Here is a 17191-nt window from a genome sequence, read left to right as displayed (position 1 = left end):
TTCAAAAATATTGCTGAATCAGCAAACAACGTGCTTTTGAGAACTAGAGTCAAGACCAGAGTTAATTCCAGAACAGTCAAGAAAGTGTAGTCTGTCTCTTTTGAAGCATGGAGAAAGTGGCCAAACTATTACCTGTATTTGGTGGAAGCTTTGTCTAGTCCTATGGTGGACCACAGTGACATAGCCAAGACCATGGAGAGAGACCATTGCTGAGGAGATCGAATTCTTGGCCAATCAGGATATACGTACTGCCAACATGTACACTGTATGTATGGGGCTGTATGGGGCGCTTTGATTTGTTTGGATGGTCCGGAATAGTAGAAATGTGTTTGAAATTGTTATGATGTTAAAGAGTGCGTGAGTGCATGTATTACAAGCACTGTTATGGCCTCTAATGACACGAGTATTTCACCTTTGCCAGTGCTTGTGTTATGGTGAAGTTGCTTGAAACTATTATAGCCATTGCCTTTGCTACATGTATACTTTTGAAGATGTGTTTGTGTTTGTAGAGTTATAATAATATTATTGCTTTAGCCAGAATTCACGTACACTATTACTGTTCATGTATTTCCCTCCCTACCAGACCTGAGGATTTGTACCAACCAGGTGAGGTGAACTTTGACCCCAACGAGGAAGGCTTACTAGCGGACCTCCACCTAGCAACCAGCGGTAGCAACACACCCGGAGTGGATCAGATCATTATAGACAATAAGAAACTTATGCTGGAAAAGTGAGTGATAGCATGTCAGACAACTATATACATTGTAGGTCTCTTTCTGAGAGCTTTGTTGACTTGTATACACGTAGACGTGTGTTATTAAGCGGAGGTGCCTATAATCCCAGGAACAATATAAGCGCTTATAATTGAAGAGTGCCTAATAAGAAAGCTTTTAGTGTCTGTCATTTAGAAAGCAAGTGAAACGCAGAACTTGTGCTCAATGGCTCTTTTGCAGCTGCTGAGCTTACCTTCACTTTTGACAGCATTGTTAGAGGACACAACATAAATCAGTTTGGAGACCTAGCTGCTGTAGGATAGATACTACTGCTAGAGCTGATTGCTAAACACAGAGTAACAAGAGACAGGAGCTGGACCTAAGCTCATCAGTGAGTGGTGCTTATCAACCAATAGCACCAAATAGCACACTCTTTCTGTTACTTCCCTAAACTCTAGATGGTTCTGTAGACATTGCATTGGCTTGTATTGTAGCAGTGGATGTGACCAGAATGTTGGAAGTGATGGTTATCTTCAATCCTCTCAATCTCAATTCAACACACACATATGCCTCTTGTTTGCGTGTGTGTAGTAACTAGCCTAAGAGGTGGTTATTTTGGTCTAGAGGTGGTTAGTACCAAACACCACCGATCAGTGTGTGGGCGTGTTATAGCAATTCTATAGTCAGACACAGTGGTGTTGGTACATGTACAATGTATCTCACTGTCTATATCCTCCATCTTTTAGGAGTGAATTGTCTCTGGAAATGTACCATCTCCTGGCTCAAGTGAGGGAACTTGAATTGTGAGTGACTTTATCTATTTTGTAGAGGGGTGGGGGGGAAGGGGGATATCCCCTCCTCTAGCTCCAATTCCCACCCTCCTAAAATTTGCTCTAGCTACTAGTTGTATTGATTGAGTGTCTATACGTACTACCGTATAGCTAGAAATTTCTGCGGCCTAGGAATAGCTGTAAAAATACCTTCAGTCTGCGGATAATATTTCTGCGAATTAAACTTTCAACTGTTAAATTAGGCGTGGTTAATAAGCATTTGAGGACTGCATGCGTTTGCTCATTCATTCGCAGAATTCGCAGAAGTTTTGGGCCGCAGAAATTTCTTGCTATATGGTAACAGGGTATTGAAATAACAGTTTTTTAGCAAAATGTCTGGTTACTTTTCAGAAGCATGCTTTATTTCCCCCAAATCCTGTATGACACCCTGTGTACATTGCATTGGCCTGTATTTATAGCAGTAGATTTGCCAGAATTTTGGAAGTGATGGCAATCCTCAATTAATACCATACAAATATTTTATATCCCGTTGCTATGCTGTTGCTATGTGCAATATGCAGCATAATGCACTGAATCTCATATTCTATACACTGGCCACAAAGCCTTGAGGGATTTAATGATATGCATGGCATTTTTACAAAAAACTAAATGCCGTGTAGCACAGGCTTACAGTATAAATAATCATATGTAGGTTTGTCCATTTTTTTCTGTCTGCTTGAACATAGTCCTAGGACACGGTCACTGGTTAGAGGCATCGTCAGAGTTGGGGAGTGGATTTTTTGCAGCAGAGTTTGAAGTGGGGCTGCTTGAGTTGCTCTGCAGCTTTGCCTTTGGGGTTAGGGCTGTTTTGCAGCGTTGTGGGGGGTGGGGCTGCTTTACTCTTGTCTAGCATCGAGCGAGGAGCCCAACGTTTTGTGAGTCAAGCCTCGTCATGCCAATGATCGACAGCAACCTTGAATGGTCAGATGGTATCTTTGAGTGGAGATGCAAGTAGCTGGGACTAGTAATTTGTGTAGAAGCTGTGGTGTATTTTGTGTTGCTAGGGATATAAACTAAACACATGCACTCGGGATGCATGGTGTATATTGCACTCAGCCCTCGTGCTTCAGTACAATATACACCATACAATCCCTCGTGCCCGTGCTATACATACAATACACAAATTTGCCTCTGTTTACGTGTATGTAGTACTGATGGTTATTTTGGTCTAGAGCCAACCACCGACCAGTGTGTGGGCGTGTTATAGCAATCCTATAGTCAGTCACAGTGGTGTTGGTACATGTTGTATCTCACTGTCTATAATTTTTCTCCAGCTTTAGGAGTGAATTGTCTCTGGAAATGGACCATCTCCTGGCTCAAGTTAGGGAACTTGAATTGTGAGTGGCTTTTATCTATTGTGATCTGTCTTTAGGGGAATGGCTGCTCCTGTGGGATAGGTGTACTTCAAACATTGGGCAGAAGCACCATTAAGAGGTTTTGGTTATATGTATTCCTTCCATTTCTCTAATTCATGGTCATAAATACATGTATTATTGGGCATTAAAGTCTGAGTTTGGCCCCGGAAGTTATGTGGTCAATTATGGCTTCATTTATGCTTTATGTGGTGGACAAATATGCCGGGATTTCTACATGGACTAGTGTTCAAGCTGGTGCTGTGCTAATGCCTCTCGCCATGTTTTTGCTTTCGCTCAAAAGTATTAGAGTGTTATCTATAATGAATTTTATATTAAAGTTAGCTTATCTATATAAAGTCACTGAGAAGAAAAGACTTATTTACATGCATCTATTGTAAGTTGTTATTTATTGTATTATGTGGCTTACCAGGACATCAAGAAAGAAGAAAATTGATTCTTCCAGGATCTGTAGTTCAGTGTATATAATATCTAAGAAGAAAAGACCTGTGTACATGCATATTGTTATCTATATTGTTATATGGTAGTGTTTTGTGGCTTACCAGGCCCTCAAGACAAAGATGATTCTGCCAGGAGGATCTGGATCTGGATCTTGGATATTATTTTCTCACACATGGGGAATGAGCGCGCATGCGCATTACATCCACAGGAATAATTAAAGGGTGTGTCCAAAGAGATCAATTTCACAAATGGCTACTGCTAGCTAGCTGTTTTAACAGATATTTTCTGAGTATTGTAGCTAACAAAAAGCTAGCGCTTTAGTGCAAGGCTAACTCATATGTTGAATAGAAAGTTTGTGCGGACAGATGATGCTATAAAAGATTCTGAAGAGACTGCAACAGCCTTCAATGTGAGTCAAACTAGCCATAACTCGAGAAAGAAGCTTTAGTTTGCTAATCCACGAATCAAAATCCAAGAGAACGTGGCTAGAAGCCTATAGAAGCTGTTAGTTTTCGTCGCATTGTAACCGTTGAGCAGTTATAGCTGGAATACACACACACACACACAGACAGACAGACAGACACACACACAGTCAGCTTTACCGTATCCCTTGTGCGGCTACGCCTCGAGGCATAAAAATGCTAACTTTTAACTAGTTGGAGCTTACCAGCTCTACAGCATATAGATAAGAAGTGCTTTTAAGAAGGAATCCATATGAAACTTTGAATTTCAGTGAAGTATGACAAAGTTAATAGAAGGTCAAACTCAACACAAATAGACGTAGTTACCCTCCTCTCTCTGCACACACATGCCCCCTCACTCCTCCTGCACACACACACACACACACACACACCCTCACCCTCACACACCCTCACTCCCCTGCCACACAGAGACAAGGCAACTGTCGAGTCCTCAGCTTCCGCTCTGCAAGCATAAAAGTCCCCAACCAAGGACCTGAACTTGTTTTGAGACTGTCGCACATTTTGTCTCTTTTTGTGGTCTATATTCTCATAATGTAATATTTGTACGAACTCGTGCCATTGATTATTTTGTACAATTTGATTAACTACGCAATCCTAACAAACAATGAAATTCTGTTGCAACATATCACGATTGTTAATTGTTATTCATATACGTATGTATACCGTATTTACTTGATTAAATGCCCATCTCGTTTAAACACCCCATGGTAGGAATTATATTTTGTCGATGTAGTTATGTTCATGCCATAATTCTTGACTATTTTGGGTATAATTATATATACCACGAATATATATATAATTTATATACCGGTATTTTGGCAATGTTATCATAATAATTTAAGGCGGAACTATAATATAATCTAATCAATTAACTTATTAACAAAAAGTTCACAGTTCACTACAAAAAAAATTAATCAATTTAACAATTTTTTTAATGGTCAAAACAATTGAAACTGAGGTGACATTTATTAATGTAGCTTTAACGAAGTACAAAAAGCGTCAATTCAACTTTTATGTAATAATTATAACAACTATTTAAAAATACTTATAAGTATTAATGTATAAATGTAGTTTTTTAACATTATTATTGCTAGCCTCTACACAGGCTCTCCTTTTTCTGTTCTTTATCACAATCGTTCAATAAGATAAAATACTGTCTTAATCGTTCAATGAGATAAAATACGGTATTAATTGGAGGAATAAAGAAAGAAATAGACGTAGAGTTAGGAGAGCCTGTATCGGGAAGTCGCGTGAGGGTAGAAGGGTGGTAGAAGGGTGAAAATGAGCGTGGGCATACTGAGCTAGAGATGTTGGACTGCCCACGCAGATATCTATGACTAATAAAACTTTCGCTGTGACTATTCTTACGGCACTGTAAAGGCTGCTTACGTACCTTGCTATATTTACGGCATAGTGAACTTTCACCTCTGGCTCTGGCAACTTCCTATAGCCTCGATTCAAGGCCGGCCTGGGATAGAGGCTAGCAACTTCCTGTAGCAAGTTACCCGGGTATAATCAATATGGCGCTAGACTTGCTCCATCTACAGAATCAGTGGCGTGTACAATGGGGGGCTCTTTGGGGGCTTGAGCACCCCCCTGTCCTCCCAGACAACCATGAAACTAATCGTATCACTCAGTAGCTAGCTAGCTAACTGTGCAGCTCTATCTCATTGACACAACGATTACAAGTCATGACCACGCCCAATTGAGCATGTGCAATCAGTATTGCCATTGCATGCATAAGATCCTCTGCACTATCCCAGTCAACTCTTGCTCCACTGAGAGATACTGAGAAGCAATGACTAACACTAGAATGACTGGACATCCCCATTGTGATTGACCAGTTTGCTAGGATGTACCCCAGAAGAATAGTGCATGGAGATCCTACAAGATGACTGACTCATAATTATGTCTTATTATCACGCTATGCATGCATTAGATCCCATTTGAGTGTATTTAGCAGGGAACTATGAGCTATAGTACCGGTACTATAGATTACTCTGGGCTACAAACTACAACATTATACATTGTATTGTCATTTACAAGAAGATACACAGAAAAATTATTGTAGCTAGATGCTTTGTCTAGTAACATAGTAACAGAACTAGAATGGAAGAGAGAAGCTCTAGAGGAGAATAGTAGGAGCCGCTCTTTTCTTGGGCAGTGTGCTGTACTTTTTTGCTGCAAGGCTGCATGGGGGAGGAGCTGGATGTATGAAAGATACGCCGCAATAAATGCGGGGGTGTAAAATCGCGCGCGCTATGCGCGCGGCTCCATTTTTTTTTTCTGTACTTTTGAGCACCCTCCTGCTTCAATCTCTAGAAACGCCCCTGAGAATGGCCAGGAGTTCTGCTCTTTCGAGGAACTGGCCGAAATTATTAAGAAGTGTGAAGAGGTTAATTTTGTTACTCAAGAAGCTCTAGGAGTATTGAAGCAGCTAGAAGAAGGGCTCCAAAGAGAACTTTTATCGACAAACTAAAGTATTCAGAAATTGATTATGCATGTGTACATGGAGGCAGAGAATATAAGTCCCAATCTACACAGAAGAGGCTGTGCCAAAAGTAAGAATTCTGACTGTGCTATTAATTTTGTGTAGTGTACTGTACCAGTAGACTATAGTTCTAGCTTATTAATACTCTCTGCATTATCAGCTATCAATGCGCTGACAGTGACTATAATTATGACGTCCATGACCTCGTGTACTGGATGTGCATCATTGCATGCATGGTGTGCAATAGGCGTATAATTATTCGCGATAATAATTACGATAGTACTTGTTAACGTATACCAAATCACAGGACATTTTTAAAGGATTGCCCATTTGTGATTAAGATTAAGACAACACTGGATGGAGAAAAGTTACACATCAAAGAAATTCGTGGAGAGCATAATCATGATTTGTCTGAGGTAAGCAAGTGGGGTTGAATCAGAAACATGTCTGCTTAAGTGTTCATGCACAGTATACGTCTTAATTACACTTATATTATACTTAGCTAGCACCTTAATCCATGTAGGAAATATTTCGTCATATGCCAAAGCAACGGCGCCTGGATTCTGAAACAAAGGATGAAGCAGTAAAACTCCTCAAACTCAGAGCTAACAAAAAGCTTCTTCAGAATCGAGTACAACTGGTAAAACAGTGACACTCAAAGATCTTCATAATATTGCAGCGAGAAATGTACCAAAGTTTCGGAATGATTTTCGTGAGCTAGTAGAAGAAATGAAAAGCATTAAAGGTGAGCTTTAAATAATCATAACTTAATAATGTGTTGAATGTGATCACGTTTTTCTTTTTTCGGTTGTAGATTCAACTGTTACTGCATTTGTTGACGAAGAGAGTATGTTAAAGGCTATATACTTTCAGACACCTGAAATGAAAAATATATATTTGCTTCTTATCCTGAACTCCTCTTGATTGATGCTACGTACAAACTAAACGATCTGCATAATTATGCCTTTGTACGTTTTAATGGTAGTCGATGGGAATGGTGAGAGTGAGACTGTATGTCTGTGGCTGACACAATTTGAAGATAAAGAAACTATTACAAAACTTGTTGAAGAATTCAAGAAGTATAATTCAGATTGGATTTCAACGAAATGTATTATGTCCGACAAAGATATGACTGAGAGAACTGTTTTAGGCGAACAATTTCCACAGTCCAAGCTTTTGATTTGCTTATTTCATACTCTGCGCACTATGAAAAGAGAGGTATTCTGCGAAAAGCTTGGCATATCACAGGGAGAAAGGAGTATGTGCTTGGAAATATTGTTGAAAATGGTGTATGCAAGAGACGAAGAAGAGTATAGTAAGCTCTTTGATAGTTAAAGAATGGACCACAACGACTTGTGGAGTACTTTGAAAATAATTGGCATAGCATTCGCCATGAATGGGTGGACGGTTTGAAAAATGCAACTTGCAACTTTATGAATCGCACCAATAATAGAGTTGAAAGCATCAATCAGAAATTAAAGTCTGTAATTTCTCGGTATTCAGGAGTTACTCAGTTTTTCCAAGATTTGATGAAGTGTTTGAACACTCTGAGAATTGAGCGTGATCATAGAGCACTTGAAATAGTAATGAAAAGACGTGTATCATTACATGACTCTGATACATCATTTGGACGGTATATGTCTTTTTTGACACCATACTCCTTTGAATTTGTAAAAGACCAACTAGAAAACGTCAGTAAAGTACAGATTATTCAACAAATTGATGAAAAATCGTGTGTATTGCGATCTCAAGGCCGATCTATAACAACTACTATTGACTCTTGTCCCTGCGGCTTTGTTTCTGCTATGAAACTGCCATGCAAGCATATCTTTGCAGTGCGCACATCCCAGTCTCTATCTGAGTATGAGGAATCTCTGTGCTGAAAGGTGGACGCAAAAACATTTTACGAGTCATCATCGGGCATATGTACCAACTGATATGAGTGATTGTGATGTGGAAAGTCATATTGATGATACGATTCAAATCTCTACATTAGAACCGGCAAGAGCAGTGCTCTCTGAGCAGCAAAAATACAGAAAATCTTTCAATATAGGCCAACGCTTATGCCAGCAGCTCTCTACTTTTGGTATGCACGACTTCAATGAAGGAATAGAAGTCCTGCAATCAATAGCGCATCTCTGGGAAAAAGGCAAAAAGGTTGTCGTTGGAGAAGCAGCAGGTATAATTTCAGTATGAGACTGTTACGCATTTTATTATTGCAAGTGTTTTGTCAATATTATTTGCCAAATTTTTGTATGTAGTTCGGCATTAGTAGTAGACATCTTACAGGGTTTTATACAGAGGGGGGGCGCTCTAGAAATCTGAAAAATTAATGATTATGTCATAACCTATAATGTATGGGCATTTCTCGTTCCTTTTTTCTTACTAGACACTGGTGAGGATGTATCAAGCGACAGTGACAATTCTGTTTCTGATCATATTAAAATCCCACCTCCCATCCTGACAGATAAGACACAGTTGGTACGTTTTTCGTTGTTGTAACGTGTGTTGCATCACCCACACTCACCATGTATAATTATAGATCTGTTACAGAAAGCACCTGATTCTCGACAGCCATTGTCTACCATTCAAGATAATACTTTTGCGATAAAAATGCCGCCTGCAATCAAGAAACGAGGTCGACCAAAAGGTGCTGGAATAACAGTGATTGGCCTTCCTAAAAAGAAGGGAAAAGCTTCTTCCAAACCGAAGGCATTTGTACTAAAATCAGAATGGGAGAAGACAAAAGGTGTGTACTTCCTTTATTCCAGATTCTGTGTTATTTATACAGTCTTCCCTTCTCGTTCTGTAGTTATGCTCAACTGGTTTGTCGATGAAGAAGTCACTGAACGGGCAGTGAGAGGTGGGGACCTTATTGAAGAACACGAAATGGAATGTTGCCCCGAGAAAATACCCAGAAAATGCTTGGATGACAATGTTTGCATTGCTCAAATCAAAAAATTCTTCACTTTTGACGGCTGGAGTTTACTTCAAAATAGCATAGATACTTTGCTTGTTCATGGGAATTGGACTTGCTCAATATGCTGCATTGATTTATCTACAAGTGAAAGCATTGGCTGTGATATATAGTTGTCTTGGATGGTTTCACTTGAAGTGTGTTGGATTGAAGAACGCTCCTAAAAGCAAGCACTGGTTTTGTAGATCCTGTCATATTTAATTTTTATGTGTATTGATTATTAACTATCTATTATAGCGCATGCGCATAAATTATTATTATGGTCAGAGGTGAAAGTTCACCATGCCGTAAGAATAGCAAGGTAAGCAGCCTTTACAGTGCCGTAAGAATAGTCACAGCGTAAAACTTTGCCTGCAGCAAGCTGGACATGGACTTGGAACTGAAAGTTTGCAAGCACTATAGCTAGCTATATACCTTAGGCTTAGCTAGATGATCTACTAGTCTAGATTGTGTGTTCAGATTCTATCAGACTATTACCTTTTCTTGTGTCTTTCTACATGCTAGTATAGATCAAGAATAGCTTAGTCATCATTATCATATAGCAGGTAGCTACTGCCACCAGAGCTGGCCACGCTGGTTCTCTGATCTGACTTGCAGCACAGCTTGGGTGGTTGTCTCATGCTCAGTCAGTTTTATTAACTCTGAATGCGTGGGAGAATACCTTATGTCATGATTGTGGGCTACATATCGCCCACGTTCATAAAAATCCTTGTGGATCACGCGATTTCCCAAACCAGGCCTTACTTTTCTTAACTGTACGCCCATTTCTTTCTTTGCTGCCTCACTATGTCTTTCTTGTGATTTATGGATGAACAGTGACAACAGCAAGAAAAAGTAAGGCCTGGGAACGAGGCTAATTATTGCTAGGTTAAAACTGTTGTGTTTTATTGTCAAATCTACTTAAGCCATACATTAAAACAACCATTAAAAAAATACTTATTATAATAAATAAGACTCATTATAGCTAAATAAATTCCTAAAACAACGATTTACAAATGAATCGGTATAACAATTATTATTCAATTCAATAAATAACATGTTAATACAAAAATAGTGATAGGAAACGTTCGTGACAACTGAGTGAGACAATGGTATACAATGTTAAATTAGAAGGACAGTTTTAAATTAATTAGCCCAAGGAATAGTTAATCTCCTTGGTGTAACATACTGGACTCCAAGTATAGCAGACCGATCACTCTTGACCACGCAGAGTCCACCTATAATAGTAAATACATCATTGTTATTGATATTAATTATTACCGTGTATTATCAATCACCGAGAGGATATCCAACAACTTCTATCCATTCGTCTGTTTGTTTCGTTTGTTCTCGCATGTCAAGCTTGCCAGTTTAAGGAATTTCTGTAGGAAAAAGTATATGCTTAGAGGTATATTGACAGTGACAGTGTTCACCAGAAAACTAGACACTTTATGTTTGTCCCTCACCTCTCACAGAAGTATCATCATCCACTTGGTGTAGTCACAGTCATACCTATTAAAGCCTTATAATTATACTGTTGAGAACATTTCATGTCTGTCCCTCACCTCTCACAGAACTAGAAGTATCATCATCCACTTGGTGTAGTCGAGTCACAGTCATACCTATTAAAGTTTTATAATTATACTGTTGAGAACACTTCATGTCTGTCCCTCACCTCTCACAGAAGTATCATCACAGTCAGATTTATAGCAGCAAATGTCCCGCAATCTTAGACTTAGCATAGCCACGCCCACAATTTCATTTAGTTTCTCTAGGTCCTCTAATATCTATGGTTCTATGCAAACTTGCTTACAATGTTCATGACTGTATATAATTTCACATCACTCATGCTATTATAAATGGATTGTTAAAAATATTGATTGTATATAATTATATGTGTGCCTGTGTTAGAACAAAATTAATATTATTATTGTTAAATCTAAATTTATATATTGTATTCTAACATGCTGCATGATAGAGTTTCAAATATAATTTAATCAAAATGAGTTTGTTAGTTTGATTTAAGATATCAATAATAGATTCTATGTAAATTATTGTAGAAATAAAAGACATTGTGTGATTCTACAATATTTTAAGTTAAAACCACATATACTGATTATTTTAACGTTGTCTTTTTATTTTACTAAATATTAAGTTGATTCAACTGTTTAAGAATAATGTTAAAACGATTATGCAATGTAGTTTCAAACAAAATTTTTTGCAGTGAATTTCAATGTAATCAGTGTTTGCATGTCCTCCGGCTACAATGACCTCTTCACTAGGAAGTACTGAGCATGTGCAGTTGTATCGTGCAGTAGGCAGGTCTCCCACTTTCACCCACCTCCTGGTGTCAGGATGGTAGAGGTGGATCGATGAACTTGGGCTGCCTCGGCCGTCCCGTCCACCAACGGCTAATCGTGACCTCCCAATACTGAGAGGAGCTGAGAACTTGAGTGGTACTTCTTGTAAGGTCTGCCAGAGAGTGGATGTGTCCAAGTTGGAAAGGGTCTTTGCAATCAGTTCATTGAGGTCGACGTGGTGCACTGTCTTAGTTGCCCTTTCAGTGTAATCGCTCCCTCTCATTAGGTAGAGGGTGTTTCCTATGAGAGTTGATTTCAGTGTTGATCGTGGGTGAGGTAGTGACTGAGCAATGTACCATCTTCTTGATGCCACATCCAACACCTCCACAGAGGAGATACGCTTGTCTTTATCATCACGCCCACCAGCTACAATGATGTGGTTGTTGAAGGAGACAGCTGTTGAGGAAGAATGAGCAATGTTCATTGGTGGGTACGGATGAGCCCATTCCCCTGACTCAAAGATAGAAAGTTGATTGCAGGATTTTGGATCACGTCCTCCCACCAGCACTAGTCGATTAGCGAGTGATGTCATAGCGAACCAATAGGAAGTGTACTCTGGTAGTTTGGTCCATTGATCTTGCTCGAGCTTCATCACTGTACACATATCATGATCATTGACTGCAAGCCCTCCACCAACATACACCGTGTCACCGATAACAACACTCTGTATCGAGCCACTCATCTTGATTGGCATGTCTTTTCCTCTTCTCCATTTCAAAGTGAGCAACTCTCTGGAAGGGAGACCCTGAATAATGAATGAGCGTAATTATAGGATAGTGTCTTAAGAATATAACCATAGATAGTAGAGGGAAGGGATTGGAAACACAGGGATTTCACGCGGCCCATGCGTGTCGCACCGGAAATAGACAGGAAGTTAATTTAATTGGGGCCAAAAGAGAGTGAACAGCTATAGTTATAGCTTCTCTGGCCGGATAGTAGCTACATACATATAGCTAACATAGCTACATACATAGATCTTAACTAGTTTGTTTGTTTGTTTGTTGTTCTTACATCAGAATGAGACTTTTCTCTGCATGTTGCATTGAAGAATTACATGTCCTCAACAAACCTTCAAAGAACATTGAAGGCATGTACTCACAAAAAAACTAGAGTCTATATATATAGTACTAGGCACAGTTCATATAGATGCATACTTATTTTTAACATTATGATTCACACAATCACAAAGGATGCATGGAGAAATGATTATGTTTACAAACACAAAACATAAGTCTGACGTTTAGGTAGTGGTGTACGTATTTCCGTCATCAGGTCACTACACAGCTTTTGCAAAAGAATTGACCAATCGTAATGAATAAGTGGGGTTATCATGTGTCCCTTCCCCCTGTCATTGGCATGCCAAACTTTTCCAAAGGGTCTTGGCAGTTCTCTAGAACTAATCTTCTGAGTACCCAATTTACGGGTAAGTTTGAATTAGCATATTTCAAAAACTATACAGGTTAGCTATAAGGCACATCGGGATCATTAGGCAATATGTAAGTATGTAGACCTAAACAATAGTGATGTACAATCTATTGTTAACCAGCAACTCCCCCGCAAACAAATGTACTTTTGAATTCTTCTTTTCACACTTCTATGTTAATATTCAACAATAAACAGCACAATGCTCAACTTGGCTATGCCTAAGGCATATTTCAATGCTCCCTCTACACTGTGATCACTCTCAAGCAATCATGACTACTTCCTAGCTCAAGATATCCCCCCACAAAGTTTCATACCTTCAATTTTCCCAGCTAAATACATGTAAAATAGTGCTACATGGACCTCTGATGATCAAATAAATTAGGTAAATGATGTAAACCATACATTTACTATGGATAATGTACATACAGACTAGCTTTGCCAGTGCTTACTGCAGTTTTCTTCACTTTATTCTCCTTTGTCTTTGCATCTGGCTCGCAATCAATCGCAATCAACACTTGCGGAATGCAACACGCATAGTGTCAGAATTCTCTAGGGCAATACATTGGTCACCTGTGATGTTTCCACTCTACTATCTATGATATAACCGATCAAAGCTTACTGGTTCATTTTATCTCACCTGTCTCTGCTGTTGAATGATGGCGTCTCTCCTAACCAGCTCAGCATCTTTGTGCTCAATCTGTTCCCTGTGTGCCTGTGCAGGGGAACGTTGGTAAATCAAAACACAGATTTGAATATTATTATTGTAGCAGTGGACAATTCTACACTCATGTACTGTACTAGAGTATAAGAGTGTGTGCATATGGTGACTACTATAATACCTGTAAGAGAGCGTCCCTCTCAACTAGAGCAGCCTCTCTCTGGGAAATGAGATCAGTGATCCTTGACTCTTGTTCACTGAGTTGTCTGTCCTTGTTAGCAATCATGCCATCTTTGGTGGCACAGACATTATTCAATATCTGTGTGAAGTGAATAAAGATAATCAACATGTATGGTAGCCTCCTTCACAAGGCCTCAGTGCGGTCTGGAATCGAGGCTACATGTATGGTTAACTTGTATACAGTAAACGTTCTGCTGACCAGTCACCTGTTGCTGTATAGCAAGCTGAGTATCTACTTGTGCATCTTTCTGGTATCTTTGTTGTTCAAGTTGATTGTCTTTTTCCACTAAAAGTGCATCTTTCTCAGTTAATTGCTCATCTTTCCTCTCCAGTATCTTGTCCTTCTCAACTACCTCTCTCTGAGAACAGAGTACAGCATGCAGTGTCAGACCCTTGCACCCACTAGCTCACTGGACTGGACTCACCTGTAGAGCCTCTATCCTCTTCTCCTTTGCCCTGAGGGTCCTGGCAGTCTTCACTCGTGCAATGTCCAGCTGGAGCAGTCCTCCGTCCATCTCCCTCCCCACCTCCTCCAGAGACGAGAGGAGCTCAACCGTGGTCGGTCTTCTCTCTGGGGTATTGGTCAGACACTCCCTCACCAGACCAAACAGAGGGTGCTCACGTCCACCCGCCAGATTCCTCTCAAGGAGAGCCGTGTAGGGACCTCGACGCTCAAACTCTGAGCGAGCTAGGAGGTGGTCAGGGTCGCTGGAGTTGCTATACGTGGGGGCAAGGAGATCTCCTGGAAACACCTGGAGTGGAAGAGCATGTCAATACTGAGTGTACGTGTATATATATGAAGTGTACATGTGTCACAATCATTATGCCCCGAGGCGTAGCCGCATAAGAGTGTGTATGTGTGTGTGTATTCCAGCTGTAACTGCTCAACGGTTGCAATGCGACGAAAACTAACAGGCTTCTAGCGATGTTCTAATTCTTTGTAGGATGTGGTAGGATGTATATATGATAGGGTACGATAAGGTAGGATGGCTGAACATGCAATCCAGTATTAACAATCCAGTGTTGAACAAAGAAGGTTGTGGTAGGACGGGGGAGCAGAAGGTAGGATGGATGAACAATCAGTGGGGTGAGTGCTCTCCACATCATCTCATATATTGCTACAGGGTAGGATGTATAATAAGGGTGCGATAAGGTAGGATGGCTGAACAATCCAGTGTAGGACGAAGAAGGATGCATGGGGTAGGATGGATGAACAATTCAGTGTAGGACGTTGTAGGATTTTGATTCGTGGATTAGCAAACTAAAGCTTTCTCGAGTTATGGCTACTTTGACTCACATTGACGGCTGTTGAAGTCTCTTCAGAATCTTTCATAGTATCATCCGTCCGCACAAACTTTCTATTCAACACATGAGTTAGCCTTGCACTAAAGCGCTAGCTTTTTGTTAGCTACAAGAGTCAGAAAAGAGCTGTTAAAGCAACCATTTGTGAATTTGATCCCTTTGCATACACACCCCTTATTTATATATTACTGTGGATGCAATGTGGATGCAATGTGGATGCAATGCGCATGCGCGCTCATCCCCACGAGTGAGAGAATCCAGATCCTGGCAGAATCAAATTTATTTCTTTTTCTTGAGGTCCTGGTAAGCCACAAAATACGACAATAAATGCTATGGTTATAGAATAACAATAGATGTATACTATAATTGTCATATAGGCCTACACTTTGGCTACAGACCATATACATGTGTATTGAAGATTATTCATCAAGCCATCAGATAGGCTTCTGTTTCATTAAGCTCCTAATAATGACTGTGTGGAATTCAATTCAGTAATAACATATTCTATATACCCCACTTAGGGTCTTACATAGCAACTGGGTGAAATTTAACTACCATAAACTCCCGCATTCCTCATAAACTCCCTTGCCTTGAGGGCGCACTGATTTTATAGTAGATCTATACACAGCTAAAAGAAGCTAGACACATGTTGACAAGGGCAGGACAGATAGGTGCATGAGGCTCGCAAAACAGGAAGGCTGGAATATAGGTGGGGCTCACTGCTTGGACATGGTTAGTATGAAGAGCTATAGAAGCTTGCACTGGCTACAAGCTATACGGACAAGCTTTTTGTTTCGTTTTTAATAGTTTATGAGACTGTTAGCTATATAGTTGTATCGATCCAAGGTGAGATACAACTATAGTTTTGAGCAAAAGCAAAACATGGCGAGAGGCATTAGCACAGCGCAGCACTCGTTCCATTAGTACACACTGTATTTGCGTAATACAGGCAAAAGTCAACCATTTACCAACACATACAATACCACAGTACATGTAGATAAGAATACCCCATTACACAAAGCAAACTGCAATACTGCAGAGGATCTAAACACATACTTGTGTGAGTGCAAACAATTGCAGCACTCCGAAAGAGAAGACGTCCAGACTGGGTACGGACACACTGTGGCCTCTGTCAGAGGGCCTCGGGCGGCATGTACACCAGTGTCCCAGGAAACCTCGTCAGAGTCCTGGCCAGTCGACCAGGCTCCAGATTCACGATACGAGAGTTACCAAAGTCTGTGATCTTGGCTCTCAGAGATGCCGTCAGCAGGACATTCTTGGCAGTGAGATCACGATGGACCACGGACTCACGATGCAGGTGGAGCAGCCCTCGAGCCACACAGACCAGAATGTACTGGGAGACAGAAAGGGGGATGTTGGGGGTGGACTCTAGAAGATCGTCCAGACATGAGTCCAGCCTCTCCATGACCAGAAGGGGCAGTCGAGAGCCAGTCACGAAACACAGCCCAATGAACTGGGTGATGTTGGGGTGACGGATGCGAGCCATGAGTCGACACTCTCGGTGGTAGTTCCCAGCTATGTTGGCCACTCCACCACGCTCGTCAGTCTCCAGGAGAACCTCGTGAATCTTCTTGGCTGCATACACCTCACCATTGATCTTCACCTGTGCATGGAGGCAGTCACACTTGAATAGCTAGCAGATACACTAGAGACAGTGCACAGAAACAGAGCATGCAGTGACTGACCTCCTGAACAGAGCAATAGGAGCCAGTTCCTAGAACTCTCTCCTCTCCAAAGTGCTCCACATTCTCCAGCACAAACTCCCTCAAGTTAGCGTCATCTCGAAGAGCTGAAAACATTGCAGCCATTCTAATCTTATCTCTGCATTATTTTGTAAAGCTACAAGACACGCCCTCTTTTGTATAAAGAATTCCAATCTCGCAAAAATATTGCTGAATC

At 40.5% G+C, this 17191-nt stretch overlaps 2 protein-coding genes and 3 long non-coding RNA genes across 6 annotated transcripts; 2 read left to right on the top strand and 3 right to left on the bottom strand.

Annotated features, from left to right (window-relative positions):
* Position 1: 1 nt before the first annotated feature.
* LOC135337687 (uncharacterized) lies at positions 2-4464 on the top strand. Its single transcript, XR_010395246.1, has 5 exons — positions 2-265; positions 584-730; positions 1460-1516; positions 2818-2880; positions 4248-4464. It is a non-coding gene; the product is annotated as an uncharacterized LOC135337687 (long non-coding RNA).
* Positions 4465-6992: 2528 nt separating this feature from the next.
* Positions 6993-9388, top strand: LOC135337692 (uncharacterized). The gene is made up of 5 exons (XR_010395250.1): positions 6993-7075; positions 7145-8509; positions 8720-8811; positions 8873-9079; positions 9143-9388. It is a non-coding gene; the product is annotated as an uncharacterized LOC135337692 (long non-coding RNA).
* A 919-nt stretch (positions 9389-10307) lies between these two features.
* Positions 10308-11039, bottom strand: LOC135337675 (uncharacterized). 2 transcript variants are annotated; one of them, XR_010395231.1, is made up of 5 exons: positions 10962-11039; positions 10852-10908; positions 10753-10798; positions 10585-10668; positions 10308-10524 (listed from the first exon to the last, which is right to left on the bottom strand). It is a non-coding gene; the product is annotated as an uncharacterized LOC135337675 (long non-coding RNA). The 2 variants fall into 2 exon arrangements; XR_010395230.1 differs by having other exon boundaries at positions 10308-10668.
* A 159-nt stretch (positions 11040-11198) lies between these two features.
* LOC135337165 (uncharacterized) lies at positions 11199-15302 on the bottom strand. The gene is made up of 6 exons (XM_064533065.1): positions 15267-15302; positions 14395-14721; positions 14176-14328; positions 13911-14048; positions 13709-13783; positions 11199-12391 (listed from the first exon to the last, which is right to left on the bottom strand). The coding sequence occupies exons 1-6, from the start codon at positions 15300-15302 to the stop codon at positions 11447-11449; spliced, it is 1674 nt and encodes a 557-aa protein (XP_064389135.1). The 3' UTR covers positions 11199-11446.
* Positions 15303-16403: 1101 nt separating this feature from the next.
* LOC135337164 (uncharacterized) lies at positions 16404-17100 on the bottom strand. The gene is made up of 2 exons (XM_064533064.1): positions 16978-17100; positions 16404-16895 (listed from the first exon to the last, which is right to left on the bottom strand). The coding sequence occupies exons 1-2, from the start codon at positions 17098-17100 to the stop codon at positions 16404-16406; spliced, it is 615 nt and encodes a 204-aa protein (XP_064389134.1).
* Positions 17101-17191: the final 91 nt, after the last annotated feature.

The sequence above is a fragment of the Halichondria panicea genome, chromosome 6 (genome assembly GCF_963675165.1).
Source record: "Halichondria panicea chromosome 6, odHalPani1.1, whole genome shotgun sequence".
NCBI lineage: Eukaryota > Metazoa > Porifera > Demospongiae > Suberitida > Halichondriidae > Halichondria > Halichondria panicea.
The sequence above is the reverse complement of the archived record's forward strand: the minus strand, read 5'-3'. Positions and strand labels throughout refer to the sequence as shown.